This window comes from Artibeus jamaicensis, unplaced genomic scaffold, assembly GCF_021234435.1.
Source record: "Artibeus jamaicensis isolate MK-2021 breed Jamaican fruit bat unplaced genomic scaffold, CSHL_Jam_final contig_1015, whole genome shotgun sequence".
Lineage (NCBI taxonomy): Eukaryota > Metazoa > Chordata > Mammalia > Chiroptera > Phyllostomidae > Artibeus > Artibeus jamaicensis.
In genome coordinates this window covers 14,307,009-14,323,409 of record NW_026521194.1, presented here as the reverse complement: position 1 = coordinate 14,323,409, position 16,401 = coordinate 14,307,009, and the positions used below count along the sequence as shown (strand labels likewise).

At 35.9% G+C, this 16,401-nt stretch overlaps 1 protein-coding gene across 4 annotated transcripts in view; it reads right to left on the bottom strand.

The window, feature by feature from the left end:
* Positions 1-508: 508 nt before the first annotated feature.
* Positions 509-16,401, bottom strand: part of ERBB4 (erb-b2 receptor tyrosine kinase 4) — a 995,253-nt gene continuing 979,360 nt past the window's right edge. For 2 of the 4 annotated variants that reach the window (XM_053672642.1, XM_053672598.1), the window contains exons 26-28: positions 11,699-11,746; positions 10,617-10,914; positions 509-8,735 (exon numbers count right to left, since the gene is read on the bottom strand). In XM_053672642.1, the coding sequence (XP_053528617.1) occupies positions 8,290-8,735; positions 10,617-10,914; positions 11,699-11,746 (792 nt within the window). In that variant the 3' untranslated portion in view covers positions 509-8,289. The remainder of the gene's footprint in view (positions 8,736-10,616; positions 10,915-11,698; positions 11,747-16,401) is intronic. The other 2 variants (XM_053672619.1, XM_053672656.1) reach the window with 2 other exon arrangements.

Sequence of the window (16,401 nt, the reverse complement as noted above, 5' to 3'; positions counted from 1 at the left end):
AATATCTCTGAAATCACTCTGACACATTTCTGCTGGCTTGTCTCAAGTCACCTCAAGCATGCTACTAACATTGGATATTCTTTATAACAAAAGATTTGCTGGAACCATTTTTGTATACTGCAATGAAGGCAAGAAGAAAAAAAAATAATGTTTTTTGTATACAACCTATACAGTATAATTTTTTTAATTTCTAAAGAAACAAACCAACCACAGTTAATTAAGCATAGTTTACACAACAAGTAAGTTTGTACACATCAATAAGTATATGTGCTTCATGGTGAAACATGGACTGGATCACATTTCAAACAACCAAAGTGTGCCTAGGAATAATTATGGAGATTCATAAATAGGAAAAATAAGCTCATTACACATCATCAGATTATTAAATTAAAAATGAATCTTCCTCTTCTCAGTTGGTTTTTCTTAGAAAAATTTTCTAACACAGAAGAGAAAATTTGTTTCATATTTTATTGAATTTCATTTATATTAAATTAAAAATATATTTCTGACAGATTCATGTAACAAAAAAGCAGAACAGTTTTCAAATTGTTCAGCTGGGATGATCAGTATGGAATGAGGCAAAGCAGGTCGCATTCTATAATTGCCTTGTACAGGTACAATTCTTTCCCAAGAGCCAAGAGAGGATCCTTGAGAACTAACTGAAAGGCCTAATTACAGAAATTTAAAATATTTTTGTCTCTCATTTTAAAATAACAACAGAAATCAAGGGAAGGAAAAAAGAACAGGGTGAAGAAGGGTCAGAGAAGAAAGAAAGAATAAGGGAAATTATACTAAAAATATACCTAACGTTAAAAAAGTTAGTGTGTGTTAAGTGCATAATCCTTCATAGATAAAAAAGGAAAAAATCAAAATAACATTACACAACACACAATTGTTATATCCTATTGTGTAAGCGAGTGCAGAGGTTGAACACATCACAATAGTGCTGAACACAGAATCACAAGTAATGTCAAAATTATAACTGCCAACCCAAAAAAACAATCACAAGCCAATTTCTTATATACAAATCAACCCTAAAGACAATTATGTTCCAAATAAAGATGTCCACAAAAGAAAATCAAAGCAACATTATTTACAAATGCAACTAGCCATGTCTTTAACAAGCTATAAAAATACTATTCACATTTTCAAACATACAGTAGTATTTTTTGTTTGTTTATTTCAAAAGGCAGCTAACTTTGAACACTGGGATTTGAATGGAACACTGATGGCTTACCAGCTAGGTATTTTTGCTCCTCTGTCCTCGGAAGCATCTTCACAAGAGAGAGGATTTACTTTTTGTTTACAAGTTAAGAACACAAAGAAATGAATACAAATATATAAAATACCTCAAGCCTCTGTCTTTTTGGTAGAGTGTCTCCCTTTATTACCTGAAATTTACCACCATCAACTTTTTTTGATGCGTGTATGAGATGAGTGTTTGAGACAAGATTTAACATGACTTTTTTGTGTGTGCTCTGAATTGTCTTACAGATTGGTCTCTGTTCATTTGATCTTGTTACAATCGTGCTCCAGAAAGAGATGGACAACTAGTCATATCGTGGGAAAATGCAGTTCCGACATGCAGTGATGCAAGTCCCTGGTGCTCACAACATGAGATGTAAACACACCAGCTAGAGGGGTGTGCATTCAAAGTTAGCTGCCCTTGCACCGCTGCTCAGTTTAGTAATCGACCCATTTAACAGCAGTACCAATTTATGCTACATATTTCGAAGTACCTTACTTGAAAAGAACAGCGTACATATCTACATTTAGAAAATAACTTTTGTAGTTGATTACTGGAGTAATCCTAAAAGGGTTCTTGGAGTGCTATGGTGTAATCCCTTCACTCCCCCCTCCCAGCCCCTGAGAGATCCAGAAATATACAGGAAAATGACTTTCACATTAGAGTCAAAGTATAATCCTTCATTAACTGAAATATCTGGAAATGACTTTCAAAGCACAGGTGATGTCCATACATAGGAGTTATGGTTTGCCTTTATTTGAAAGGGTTGCAGGCTGATGAACATTTACACGTCAGCGATAAAAATAGCAGTAAAGGCAAAGTGGTTTGGACAAATTAGACTATTGCCTACAGATATGAAACTTTGTTTTCTCATATTTGTGTATTTGTACAAATATAACCATGTCTCATTATATGGGTAAAACTCATTAGAGCCTTGAAAGAAAAATGTCCTTAAAGAGCAAAAGTAGAGAAAAAATGGCAATCTAGTAGACAACACGAGTTTTTATTACAACAAAATTGCACTCATTATTTATTTCTTAGATGGATGAATGAACCAATCAAGGATTACAGGTGGTTCTCAAAGCTGAATAGCCTTTACCTGTGTGATAATAAGACTCTTTATTTATGAAAAAAATACAGCAGCTATAAAATACTCATGATCAGGAATAAAATAAGATAAATAAAGTAAATAAGTTAATATGCTGGAAAAACTTCTCAAGGAGATGGAAGGTTTTCATGAAACGATTAAATCTAAGACCTACCAAGGGCACGTGCCCATATGTGAGTTTCAAGATTCATCAACGGGCTGACTCATCTCACATTCCCTCAGAGAAGGACGTAGTAAAGGAGTGGTCCTCATGGAAAAACATAATTTTAATATGTACTCTGTGCAGTCATTGATTTGTGAAATAATTCAAATAATGTCCACATTGCTAGGGTCTTTTATGGAAAAGTCAGGCATTTGAGAGCAGAGGCTAAATCATTACTTCACAGAGCAGGGTGTGGGACCTCAGAGATCCACTATGGCTTACGAGAGGTACAGTGTCGGGAGAACCACTCCGAACCAGAGCAGTGAAGAGGCGAAGACATCGGAGCTGCTTGTGCCAATGGACAGAAAAAAGGTAAGGATGTCATCTTCCTCTAAGGTCCAGAGAGAAATGAAATTTTCTGTGATTCCTCAAATAATCACAGAACACTGACTGTCAAAGAGTATTCTCCAGGGAATGCGTGTGAATACTCCCATGAAATTGGGACGTAAAGTCTTTTCATCTCATAACTAGAGAAGCATTGTCTTCTGCCCCAAATACCACCTGTCTGGGGGGAGGTGATACAGTCTACATTTTTGCACCTCTACAAAATCAGAGGGACTTGAACTGAGTGCCTGAAGTTTCCACAATTTCACAGAGATCTTTTTGTTAATGAACAGAACTAAGCAGCCTGCATGGTGTTAAAAGCTATCTATGCACACAAACTCAAGGTTTTCCTGACCCAACCCGGCCTACAACAGCTTCATGCTTGTACCTGTAGAGAGAACTACCCTTGCAAAGGCCTCTCTGGGATTGGAAAATTGTATACATTCTACCCAGAAGTGTAAAAGCTAGCCCAACTGTAGTACCAAGATCTCCCCTGATCCTAGTATTTTAAAATTGTACCCAGTCTATCTCTGTATAATATTATTTGTTCTTAAGCAAGTGACATTTAGCAGACTTGAGTCTGCCTTTATGGGTCTGCATGGGTTCAAGGGTGTCCTTCACAACCTGTGTATACAAAGCAGCACAGAAGACTTTCCTGTCCCTGTCATAGAGACAAGTGAATGAATGCATCTGTCTTTTTAACAACTAGCAGTTTATACACATAGATTTTTTATTTGCCTTATCAAAAATTGTTAGTCTAATCACTAGAGTCAAAAATGATGGATAAATGCTTGTTTTAGCATGTACCTATGAGAATAATGTTAACTAATTCCTTGGTTTGCTTTTTGAAACAGGAGGTATGGAAAAAGAAAGAGGGACTCACAAATCAGCTGTGTTTTGTTTACTGAATGGCACTACTCATTCTTTGTCTCTGCATAAGGTAATAGAACATTTACATTTCCCTGACTTCGTTCTGAACACCTCTTAGCTTAAAGTCCTCAGTAACGTGTTTGCCTGTTAAACTCTTCAAGGTGGCGTTTGCAAAACAAATTCTAAAAATTTCTTTTCATATCTGATACATTTAAAAATGGTAAAGGAATAAGAATGTAAGAAAAATAATAACTATAGTAGATTAAAGCAAGTTTCTGTGACTGGAACCGGCTCTTTAACTGTCTACTTTCAGCTAAACCTAACAATAACAATTGTAAATGGCAAACTTATTTTTTACTATGCAAAATCCATCCTAGACGTTTATGTCCCACATTTTATTTTGTTACATTACACTTTGTGGTTAACTTTCTAGTTTAATTAATTTAATAATATTAAAATCATTCACTGTCTGATAACCTAACTAAATCTACATCTTACAAGCGAGCGTTATCCTGGTTCTGCGCAGTTATATACATGCGGTCGTAATCACCATTTCTATTACCTTATGAACTACATATGCTAGTTAAATAATCAACATTTATAGATGGGTGAATAATTCAAGTTTTGAAATAAAGGTTAGATAGCTCTAGAAAAACTTGTATTTACATCCTTCCCTGTCTGACTTAAACAATATAATTTCTCCTTTCACTTTCAACCCTTCAGAGAGCATGACGATAGCCCCTGTAAGGTCATGTAGCAGTAGAACCTCACAGTCCTTGGACAGGTCTGTCCTTGGCATTGGGAATATTCATGATCTTCATGCCATGTCCTGCCTTTAGAGGCTGTTAACACACACATCTTAGCACTTACAAGAATACTATTTCTTCTCTTAGCTATCAATATTCAGTCTTTCTTCCTGATCTACTAAGAAAAGAACTCCTATTTTTAGTTTGTACCTTTTAATATAATTTGAGAATTGCATGTTTTATGCTATTTCAAGATTATTACTTGAGAAAGAACTCTCAGCCTAAATTGTGCCACTAATGCTTGGGATAGAGATTGCTGTTCAGCAGTTTGAGCACCTCTGTATGGCACAGGGTGCTCTGCAGTTCTGGGTCTACCCTGGTTCAGAGGATGTCTTTTCTCACCTGCCTAAGAAACACTTCTTTGTACAAACTTTTCTTCATACATTTTTTTCCATACTTGAAAATAGGATCCCCCAAGGTAGGTAGAAACTACAAAATTTTGGGATTTAAAAAATACAGTCTGCATAATTTTAACATTAATTTTCCTCTAATTTACTTAATTGTTTCTGCCTATTTGCACCGATACAGCTAGCCCCTGAAACATGATAGTCCAATGCACCTTTTCAGGCTTTAACTGGCATTTTTAAATTTCGCTCCACTGGGTCGAATAATTTATTCTTTGGAACAAATGAAAATCTTTTTTTCTCCTTCTCATACGCTCTGAAAGAGGCTTTCCTAGTGGGACAAATAAAACACAAGAGAAACCCTAAAACAACTGAAATGAAGTATGTACTACAAAAATCACTGAAAAGGAAAAATGAAGTGGAGCTCTCGTGAAAAATGCTGGGGCCTTCTGGGTTATACTTGCCTCTACTCCAGTTATTAGAGGAAGCTCACCTGATGTGCAGGGGTTTTGGGCTCTCAGGATGAAGGAGATTACATTCACTGAATACATTTCTACTCCCTTAACAGTAAACATGTTATTTTTCCTTCCTTCTTCAAAATAAATGATTGTGCTTTCCATTTCCCAATAAAAACATTTGAATATTGTAAATCAGAAGAAAAAGAGTCAAGTTCCAGTATCCAACAAGGGTGCAATCAATGCTGAGCTGGTACAGATTTATCCAGGTGAAGAGGCTCGTATCTACATTTTCATTAGTACTGATGCAAGGTCCCCTTTTTCCTGGAGACCCCTCAGAATAGATGAGAGAGGTCTGAGCTGTAACCTCAGAATAGGTGAGAGAGGTTAGACTGTAGCCCCTGAATTATTCTCAGGAAATTTATGGTAGAACTTTACTAGAAAGGATCTCACAAACACCCTTGCTTTTTCTCACTGTTTTAGCTTACTTCACTTCTCATAGCTCAGGACAAAAGCAATCCCAAGGCCTCCAATGTTCTTGGCCAAAGACCGACGTAAACTACTGATTTAATGGTCAAGTTAGAATTTGGACAGGCGGTAAGCCAGTGATGCAGTACCCTTCTCGACATATTTGTGCTTAGATGATAACATTGAAACCGTCTTACTTGTCAGCTTCAGTAACTTGTAGGATCTTCCATTCATGTCCCAAGTGAGTTCACTGGAGTCCTTTCAATGAACAGCTAATTTTATGATGACGACTCACAAAAAGCTCATGCAATCTTACTCTTTAAACTTATGACGAAATTCAAGAGTCACTCCAAATAAATCTAGACTAAACTTTTTAAGTTAGGAATAACATTACATTTATCTGTGATTTCCCCACATAACACAGTGCTTTTAGTAAACTCTAAATAAATAGCAGTTGAAAAAAATAAGTTGAAGGTTTGGATGAATTTACTTTTTCAAACTAAGTAGTAGTATTGATTCCTTTGCATTTTCCCCTCTAAACTATTTTGTCATTCTGGATTTTTAAGACTAAAAATTTCTTTTATGTGCCAGACTCAAATTTGATTCCAATATGTTAATGCTAGAAAAAATATGTTTTAAAAATCCAAATGACTTGGGGCAGATTTTTCTAGAAAAGAGAGACTTCTATACAATTTTCCTAATTACTGACCTGAGGTTGTCTTTTCCTGGAGACATTCCTACCATTTGTTCCTATTGCTCATATTAACTCAGCAGTTATTGACTTAAAATGATACTTAATAAAGATGGTTCTAGAACTAGGATGCTGTGTTTGAAGAAAAAGAGTTATTATATAAAGTATCAAAAGATTATCAGTATGTTGGATATTAAAATAATTACATGAGAGGATTTTCATGTTTATTTACAACTTTTGATCCAAGGACCTATCTGTAAGCTCTGAATGGTTACTTATTTTTATTTTACTAATCTGTGTGCAAATAGTTACCTTCCCCTTAACATAAATAGAGTCTCATACTAGAAATTACAAGGAATTCAAGCCAATCCTTACTTGCATTCCTTAATATGTAGTATACAAACGGACAACTTCCCTTGTGTAGCAAATGTGATATCACATGTACATAAAGTACTGGCCCTCTCACCATAATCCCCAGATACTGTTCCAAAGTCCTAATTTGTTTGGTTTGGTTATTTCCACAGTCCTTCTTTATCTTAGCACTTTTTAAAAAAATGTATTTAAATTATTTATTTTGCTGGTTGCTTCCATATTGCTTCATTCAAAATCCAAAATGGAGTCTAGAAAGAGAACAAATAAAATTATAGTTTAAGTGCAAACCACATTTCTGAGTATCTTCCAGGTAGACATACCCAATCCAGTGTGTTTCTTCCAGTTCAATGGGTTGATTTCCCACTGGGTCACTCCTGAAAATATCAGTAGTTTTCATGAACCACACAAAACTGTCTCTTAATTTTCCTTCTAGCTTAACACTACCAATTGCCTATCAAGTACTATCAGTTATGGAGGAGAAGAAAACATTGAATGACGTAAAGGAAGGGGGCAGTGCATGTCCAATCGTGTAAAACAGAAACATTAGATTTGGTGCTCCATTTGACTAAAATCTTGGCCTCCCTTTCTCATTTTAAGACTGCATTTTAAAATAGTGGCCGTTTCGCTATAACATCTTTCTTTTTAAAATTCTGTCAATGTACAGCAACACATAAGAAGCTTTGACGTAAAAATTCTTTGCCATTAAAAATTAGAGACCAAACTGGGGGAGAAAATAATGAAGAAATAGACCAAAGGGGGAAAGAGAGGAGGAGGGGGAAAGAGAGAGAGAGAGAGATCATGAAAAACCTCCAAACATAGTCGTTATAACTTTGATGTAGATTCAAAAATTATGGAAGCTGAGTTAGCTATTCTTCACTTGTTGGGCTAGAAATTATTGGAGACAGTAATTGGATTCTCAATCTCAGTTACTATCATGTTATAGAAAAAGTTATCTTTGTATTTATTCTAATGGAAAGCTTAGTAGGACTTCCAGGGATGCTGAAAATATACAGTTCCTGTAGATAGGAACAGATAGCATGGGTCTTTCAAGATTCTGCATTAAAAAATAAAAGAGAAATTAAAAAAAGGAAAAAGTTAAGAACTGGTTTGACATCAGGTAGTAGTGCTTTCTATTTGCTGGTCCTTCTCTAGCTCTTCCTGTCTCCTGACCAACACATGTAGAGAAATGAAGAAACAGTGTGGTTTTTCCTGTCTTTCTCTTTCAGTCTTTCCTTCTAATGTTCAAGTTAGATAAACACATAACTATCATTGCATCTCTATGTCTTCCCCTGGGAAGTTTCAAAACGACTGGCCTTGGGAGTAGAAGGAAGACCGTAAGAGAAAGAGAGGTGGCAGGGAAATTGGAGCGGGCACGTCTTTCCACCTTAAAACCACTGCTGAGTTTACACCACAGTATTCCGGTGTCTGTAGGGCGGAGGAGGCAGCACGGTGCCTGGCTTCAGCGAGAACTCAGAGAGGTATTCGGGATTCTCTGCCACAATAGGCCGGATCCGTCCGTTTTGTTTATACAAATATTTTGTGCTGTACTCCTGCAGGTAGTCTGGGTGCTGCAGAGTGCTCCGAGGTGGCAGGCTGTGGTTCCAGTAGTCAGGGTTGTCGAACGCTTTCTTGGCCTTCTCCGGCACAGACAGTACGTTGTTCTTCAGGTACTCGGCCTTCCCCAAGGCGTTGGCAAAAGTGTTGAGATACAGTGGCTCATTCACATACTCATCCTCTGCCTTGGGTGGACCGGTGGAAGCATTGTGATATTCGGGATTATCCAAAGCTTGAAGGTCTCCGTTTTTTCTCCGAGAAACAAAAGGGTTCTCCTCTACAGGGTTCAAATATTCTGATGGAATGTAAAAATAGCAGTTAACATCTACTTTTCTGAAAATAGTCATCAAAGCAAAGTTATGCAAAATGGTTGGCTTACTTGTTCAGCCCAATAAAGCCATAAATTATCACAAAAACTATTTTGTTGATTACTGCTGTCATTAAAAAAGACGCAAGTAGGTCAACAATGATAAGGACAAAGCAAGGGTCTAACAGGGTTGGTATCAACATTCTTGTCCCCGAGATTATTCTTTTTCCTTCTTAATTGGATTTGTTTCTCCTATATGTGGGGCCAGTTATTTAAGTGTTTCTATTTTCTAAAAGGCAGTAACATACATTGGAAGATAAGATGGCTTATCAGGATTAAATCGCCTTTAAATATGAAAAATAGGAGTTTTTCTTTTTAAATATTGGAAAAAAATCAAAATGTCCATAGCTTATTCCAATCCAAGGTAAATAGATGGAGTGAAAAAAATAGCATTTTAGTCTGTATGGTTTTCTCTGTATAAGTAACATGGATTTAATTATAGATATTCCCCCTTTACATATAGAAAAGGAAATGTCTAAGAAAAAAAAACTTAACTCAATAACAAATCTGGTAGGCATCTAACATGCTTCTAAAGTGACTTTCTTTGACAATACAGATGCTTAACAATATAGTAAAATTATAACATTTTCCAATGGCTAATAATAATTCCATCACAAAAGAGCAAGCTATTAGCTTGAATCATATGAAATAGCACTATTTTAGAAGTTTAAAATGGTCATATAGTTGTTACTTTGTGTGATTCAATCTAATAAATTTATCTAAAATAGGTATTGGCTCAAATTTTTTAAAATGTTGCTAATTGATGTTATTCTCCTCAAGTTTATTTTCACCCCTCTAAAATATGACTATATACAGACATGTATTCAAGTATCTGTTAGACCATATTTTTTTGTCTCCTCTTTTGGTATATATTCAAAAATGTTGTATACCACTAAGGAGCAGACAGTATATACAGCGCGGATACACAGCCTGGGGGGACGGAGTGAGGTGGTGCTAGATTTCATCCCACAGCTCAGAAGGGCATACACTTTAAAACCTATGAATTCTTTGTTTCTGAAATTTTCCATTTAATATTTTCAGACCTTGGGACATTAAAACCAAGGAAAGCAAAACAATGGATAAGAGGGAGCAATTGCAATATTATTGCTGTGCTTTATAAAGCCATGAACAATGAATATTCTCTAGATGTGATGGTATACATATAAGTGTATAGAACTTTACAGGGGTTAGAACTTTAATTTTTGAAATGTGTCATAGAATAAATCATAAGTCTAACCCTTTACAAGGGTTACAATAAATCTAACCCTTTACAGGGTTAGAACTTTAATTTTTGAAATGTGTCATAGAATAAATCATAAGTTCCTATAATAAATGAGGTTATTTAAATGACACCATTTAAATGAATCAACCAAATATTTTATTGGTGCAATTCAAAGCTTCGGATGCTTTTTTGCCAACAATACCAGTCTTTATAACGTCTACAGTAAGTCCAATAAAACAATGGTTCTGACATCTTGTGATATGATACCTCATTTAAATATTTCAATAAAGATGTGTTCAGATTAGTGCTTTTCAGACTTAATCATATTTAAAAAATACCTGGGGATCTTGTTTAAATTCAGCCTTCTACCCAGGTGGGGCCTGAGATTTCTGATTTCTAAAAAAAACCCATAACTGCTGTGGTTGCTGCTGATTCAGACAGTGCAGCCTGAATGGCAGCAGCTAAGGTCTTTTCTAGGTCACGGATGGTACATTGTCCAGTGGCCTGGCAATATCCCTCCTATACTTTGCTTATTCTGATGGATGCGAATGTAGAAAGGCAATCATTTCTGAACATGCTGTGTGTACCTTGTTTGGGTTTGTCTCGCATTGGGGTCATGTAACCTTCTTCATCCAGTTCTCCTCGTGGGCTCCGCTCTGAGGCGAACACTGTGGGGTCAGCACTGTACCTCTGGGTGCTGCTGTCCTCTTGGACATGGGGTGTCACTGGCTTGCGTAGGGTGCCATTGCAACAGGCATCATCAAAAATCTCAGCAGTAGCCCCCTGAGCGACGGGAGCTTCTGGGATGGTGCTGGTCGGGGCTCTGTAGGGCGCAGGCATTCCCTGTTCTGCAGCGAAGCCCCCATCTCGGTACACAAACTGGTTCTGTCAATAGCAGAGACACATTTGGACAAAAGTTATTGTTAGGAATGGTTGTAAAAATAAATGTGAAAAACCAAAAAGATATGGAAGCTTGTCTTTCAGAAAAAAAATCAGATTTTCTTTTTTTTTTTTAGCCTATTTTCCCTAATGGCTTATGGGTTTTAGTTACAGACTAACACTTAAGCTTTCAATTTTTCTTGAAAATTAAATCATTGATAAACAATTTGGGAGTATATATTATTTAGTTTTACTAAGCACCTACCACTTGATCTAATAAAACATAGTTTACATTTTTCCCACAATTGCCCATGTTTGATATAAAATTTGAAGTGAATTTTCATGACAAATAGCAACATTGTTTATTATAGACAGTTGCCGTTAAGAACAGAAGCACAGTGATGCCATTGCAGTGGTGCTATTGATGTGATCTGTTCTGTGGTTACCACGATCTTAGGTCTCTAGGACCTAGAGAATCATCAACGACATGCTGACATTTTAGCACACAACCTATCATCATGGAAGTAAAGACAACCTGTTTGCTCGCTTAGGATTATAACTAATGACCCCAGGTAAAATCAATAGCTACTGTTGATGCATGAAATCTTAATTTTAGTTTATCTACTGAAATAAAATAGGTCTAAAAAGACAGCTATGCAATCTACAGCGAATTCTTAACTCACTGTTGGCAAAGGCAAAAATGAGGAAATAATGGGGAGACAAGAGAGAAAAAACATGGTGAGCAAAGACCGAAGTCCTAAAAGATGAAGATTGGTTGTGAAATACTTACTCCTGACATGGGGGTGTAGGCAGGAGGAGGGCTGTGTCCAATTTCACTCTAATAGGAAAGAAAAATGGAATGATGGATATAATAAGAGGTAATATGAATGGGAAAAAAAAGAAAGAAAAAGAAAAGCCACATGAGTTGTATGAACAAGAGAGAAAACCATGCACAACAGTGAAGTTTGCTAAATGGTAAAATCGTATGCACTTTGACTGCAAGAGAGTTTATTTATGCATTTTCAGGAAATTGAGTCTTTTAATTCCTCCCTGCAAAGGAAAAGTATATAGAAAAGGATTATAGAAAATGAATTAAAAATTAGATTGCCAATGAATATTTTTCTGATTAACCCTAGAAGAAAGGGAAAAACAACAAATGGTAAACAGTAATTGCAGACAAGGAACAGTTTTCTTTGTTGATGTTAAATGACTGGAATGGCCACAAGCCATGGCACCAACTTTTCTCTTATAAGAAGACCTTCTCTCTAAGGAGATAGACGTGGATTTCAATTTGCCTAGAATATTTTTTTTCTATCAAGTTACATTTATTTTTCACCATTTCAGCAAAGGGTCAACTTGTTAGCTTCTCCTTATAAAAAGGTACATGTTATTCCCTTTTCAGTCTCATTTTTTTAAGTTAAGAAACAGGAGAAAACTTGGAAAATCAATTTCTTTCCTGGAAATATGCTTTACATACATTAATTCCATTTATTTAAAATCAGATTTCTATTTAAAAAAAACTATATTCTTACAGCTTAATATTCCATGCAGCCTATGGGCTTAGTAAAAGTAGGTATAAAAGTACGATAAAATATTAAAGACACTGTTCCTTCAGGTAAGTATACAGGATTGTATAAACAGTGACTTTGTGTTTTAATAAAAATACACATATAAATGTATTCATTAAACATAGTTTTTGAGAATCTATTGTCTATATGTCAGGCACTCTTCTAGATAATACAGATAATAGGGAAAATAAAAACAGTTGACTTTATAAAGCTTGTATTCTCTACATTCTGTCTTTGAGTGAACAGAGGTAACTAAATTAAGCCTCGGACACTAAGTCACATATAGGTAAATATTATTCCAGGTCAATGGTTTTACAACTTAGAGATTCATAAAATAATCTAAGAAGAATATGATCTCATGGAGATAAATTTTCTAATGCACATCAGTAACAATCAGATAGTACAAGTTCTTTACTTAGTCTATTGGACTAATCAAGGGACAAGTTTCAAACCTTTGAGTTTTGAACATTTTAGTTTTCCCCATAAATGAGTCACTTATATGATGGAATAGAAAATATTATCTCTTTCCTTCTCTGATAACATAAGCTAACAAGACATTGAAGATTTTGATGTGGACAGTTAGAGACACAGTTAAAAAGCAATGATAGAGGGTAGTATTGAACCTTAAATAGATCGACTATCTCATGATTTGCTAGAAGCTCTGAGCTTCAGTCCCAATCACAAGCCGTGTGATCATTCATGAAACATTCCAGGCCTTCCTTTTCATTCTTGGTCTCTCTAGCTTATTCTTAGTGTAGACAAAGTAAGTTAATGTTGATAGATGAACTTTGTAGGCTATGCCCAAATGTAGAGAATATATAAAATTTGAACATTCACCTCTGCTACATTGGATTGTTGAAGTCAAGCAATTAAAATGCCAAATGTACTTATCAAGAAGCATTTTAAAATGCTCACTTGTTCTCCACATTACTTAAATTATAGATATTTTGTGACCTTTTAGAAAGATATGAAGTCAAATATATTGTTCATATATTTTGAGGAAGGAATTTTCTATATAGTCTAGTGCTATATAAAATAGGGGATGATATAAGAAATAGGATAATTGGCTGGTCGAACTTTATTTTATTACAAACCTTTGACTGTATCATTAAACTCTCATTATTTAGCAAACATTTAACAAACATGTAGTCATTCTCTACAATGAAAGCCCAGGAACTGCAGTAGATGCTGTAGGTATCAGGATACACTAAGAGAAACATAGTTACCAGCCCTTTGCAATTTACACGGTACTGTCAACCATTATCTGAGATTATTAGAAGAAAAGGCAAGAAGGAAATGAGGTTGGCACGCATTTATTTCAGTACAATGATTACATATTAGAGGATAAGGTATAACAAAATATTAGTAATTACCAGTATTCCTTTGACCTCTTACTTGCAGGAGTTGCTGTACTACCTCATGTTTGACTAGAATCACAGCTCAGGGAAACAGCCTTGACCTCTGCACATTTTACATTTTAAAAAACTTGAGAAAGAAATGATCAAAGGAATAACTCCCAAGTCATTCTTCACCAGGAAGTACTTTATTATCTATAACCATCACCTGGGCCGGGCCACCTTCAGTTAGAAAGGCGTTACCTTAAGAATAACTAGACCTCCGGCACTGAGTCTGTTTCGGCACAGGAAGTGAGGTCCTGCCACATTAGAATGCATCTGCTGTCCCTGCTTTGACGAGTCTCTCTGTCAGCTGCCCGCCAGCTCTGGAGAGACTGCCAGATGCCATCGCAGCAATAGGGGTGGCATCGTGCTTTTTCCGGTTTTAAATGCTTTTTCTAGCATTAAAGTAGAAAAAATGCTAAGCAAAGTCCCTTTAGCATTCATTGTTCTTTAAGGTTACTGGCTGCTTTTTACAGTTCTGTCTTCATTTTTTTTTTCATTTGGGTTTTTTTTTTCCTGTTTTTCATGATAAAAAGCACCTCATTCTTTTCCTCCTGGAAGGGCAATGCTGCTACAAGGGAACATCTGTGAGGCCAATTAGCTGGGCTGGGAATGTGATATAATTGTTGTTTAAATATATTTAAATTACATGTTAATCGCTATGTCATAATTTATAGGCTTTGAAAATAACTTTTTGTACTTGAGAGCCAAGCCAGATTTTACTTGTTTTTTGCTGTTTTTAGTTTGCAACAAGCTCTTCCATTGCCTGCCACCAACCCCCCACCCCCTGATTTCCCGCTCTTGAAGAGCTGAACTTTAATTTTGGGAGGGATGACAGCTGCGAGTAAATTGGTTGAGCAAAAATTAAGATCCCCACCCCCAGAGTGAGCAGGAGTGACCTTAACGTTCTAAGCAGAACAAAGCGGTGCTCTCAGTTAAAAGGCTTTTGTTTTTCCGTTGTGCCACTTTCTGCGGTCCATCAAAGTCCGGTTTTGTGGAGCTTCAGGAAGCAGCACCCGGTACATCTGTTTAATTAGCTGGTGAGGGGGTTCACTGGCAGCAGGATGAAGATAGAGGGAGGAGGGTTATGAGCTGGCAGGTGATAGGGAGATTGTTTTCCTGGTGGGGGGATTTGTAAGGGTGACGGGGATAGTCCAGTTTAATTTTGTTGCCATATCACTGGAACATCGTATGATTAAATTGGACTCAAATGCCAGAGATTATACAAGAGGCAAATGTCAGCAAATATATCAAATACAGTGTTAAAAGAACTTTTACATACATCATGTCCTAAAATGGACTTTTCACTTGAATAATGAAGATTTGAACCTTTGTCTTATGACATGTACTGTGTTTGCCATATTTGTTGTTTTAGTTAAAATACTGTATTATTTATATGGTTTCTAGGCAATTTAAAATTTCCAGATGAACTGCCTTATGATAGTTTTTAAAAATATCACACAAATCTATCTTCTTAAAAAACAAAATCACACACTTAATGCCTGACTTCTACCTAAATTAAACATGTTATTAATGATTGACAGTTTTTTTAATCCTCAGATAATTGTTACTATCAATATTAACTATTGGGTTGAAGTTTCTAGGGCCAAAAAACATTCCAAATCCTTTTAACTGACATGGACTGTGTCTGTAAGACATTGGTAATATACCAGCACTAATTTACCGCCCAGACACTTTCACATCGTAACTATTAAGGGTTATGAACCTTTTATCCTTCCTAATATATATTCCTAACACTCTGATCAGCATCTTTATATTTTCACAGATCAGACAGCTGACAGACTAAATGTTTCCTGATTAGGTACAATTCTTGATGCATCTAGATTTAGAATCTTCACTTTTCATAGGAAAACCAGAAGAAAATAAACAAAATGTGTTCATACACCAAACACCAGTAAGGACTGGGGTAAGCCTATTGAATCTAGGCAGCTGGCTTACATACACACATGCAGATTATACACATATATTACACACGATGTCTTTTGTCTATTTATCAATGTATTTATTTATAATGTATTTATTTCTCTGTTTTGTCTGAGTATGTGGAATATTGATTTTTTTTTTAGTGTTCCACATACTGGGTTTTTATACACACAAACAAAATAAGAACTAGGTTTTTATACACAGAAACAAAATAAGTAAATTAATATTAATGATATAACAAATAAAATATATAATGATATCATATTGTCATAAACAGATACTAGCAATGCTATGATCCAGCTGAGTATTATTAACTTGGGCTCTTATTCTTTGCTCACTTTTCACTAACCCTAGTGTTACCATAGGTAGTTAGCCAATTATTAATAAAGGAAAAAACCAAAGGGAATCAGGCATTGTTGAGCCTAATGGTCCGAGGAGCATGAGCCTTACAGTTTCACTAGGAAGCTATAGCATAAATAGACTCATTCAACACTCCAGAGAACTGGTGCTCATGGGAGTCTCCTTGGAGCAGATAGGAAATCCCCCCAGGAGCAGTGACCTCCCTCTAGTACCCAGCTGTAAGC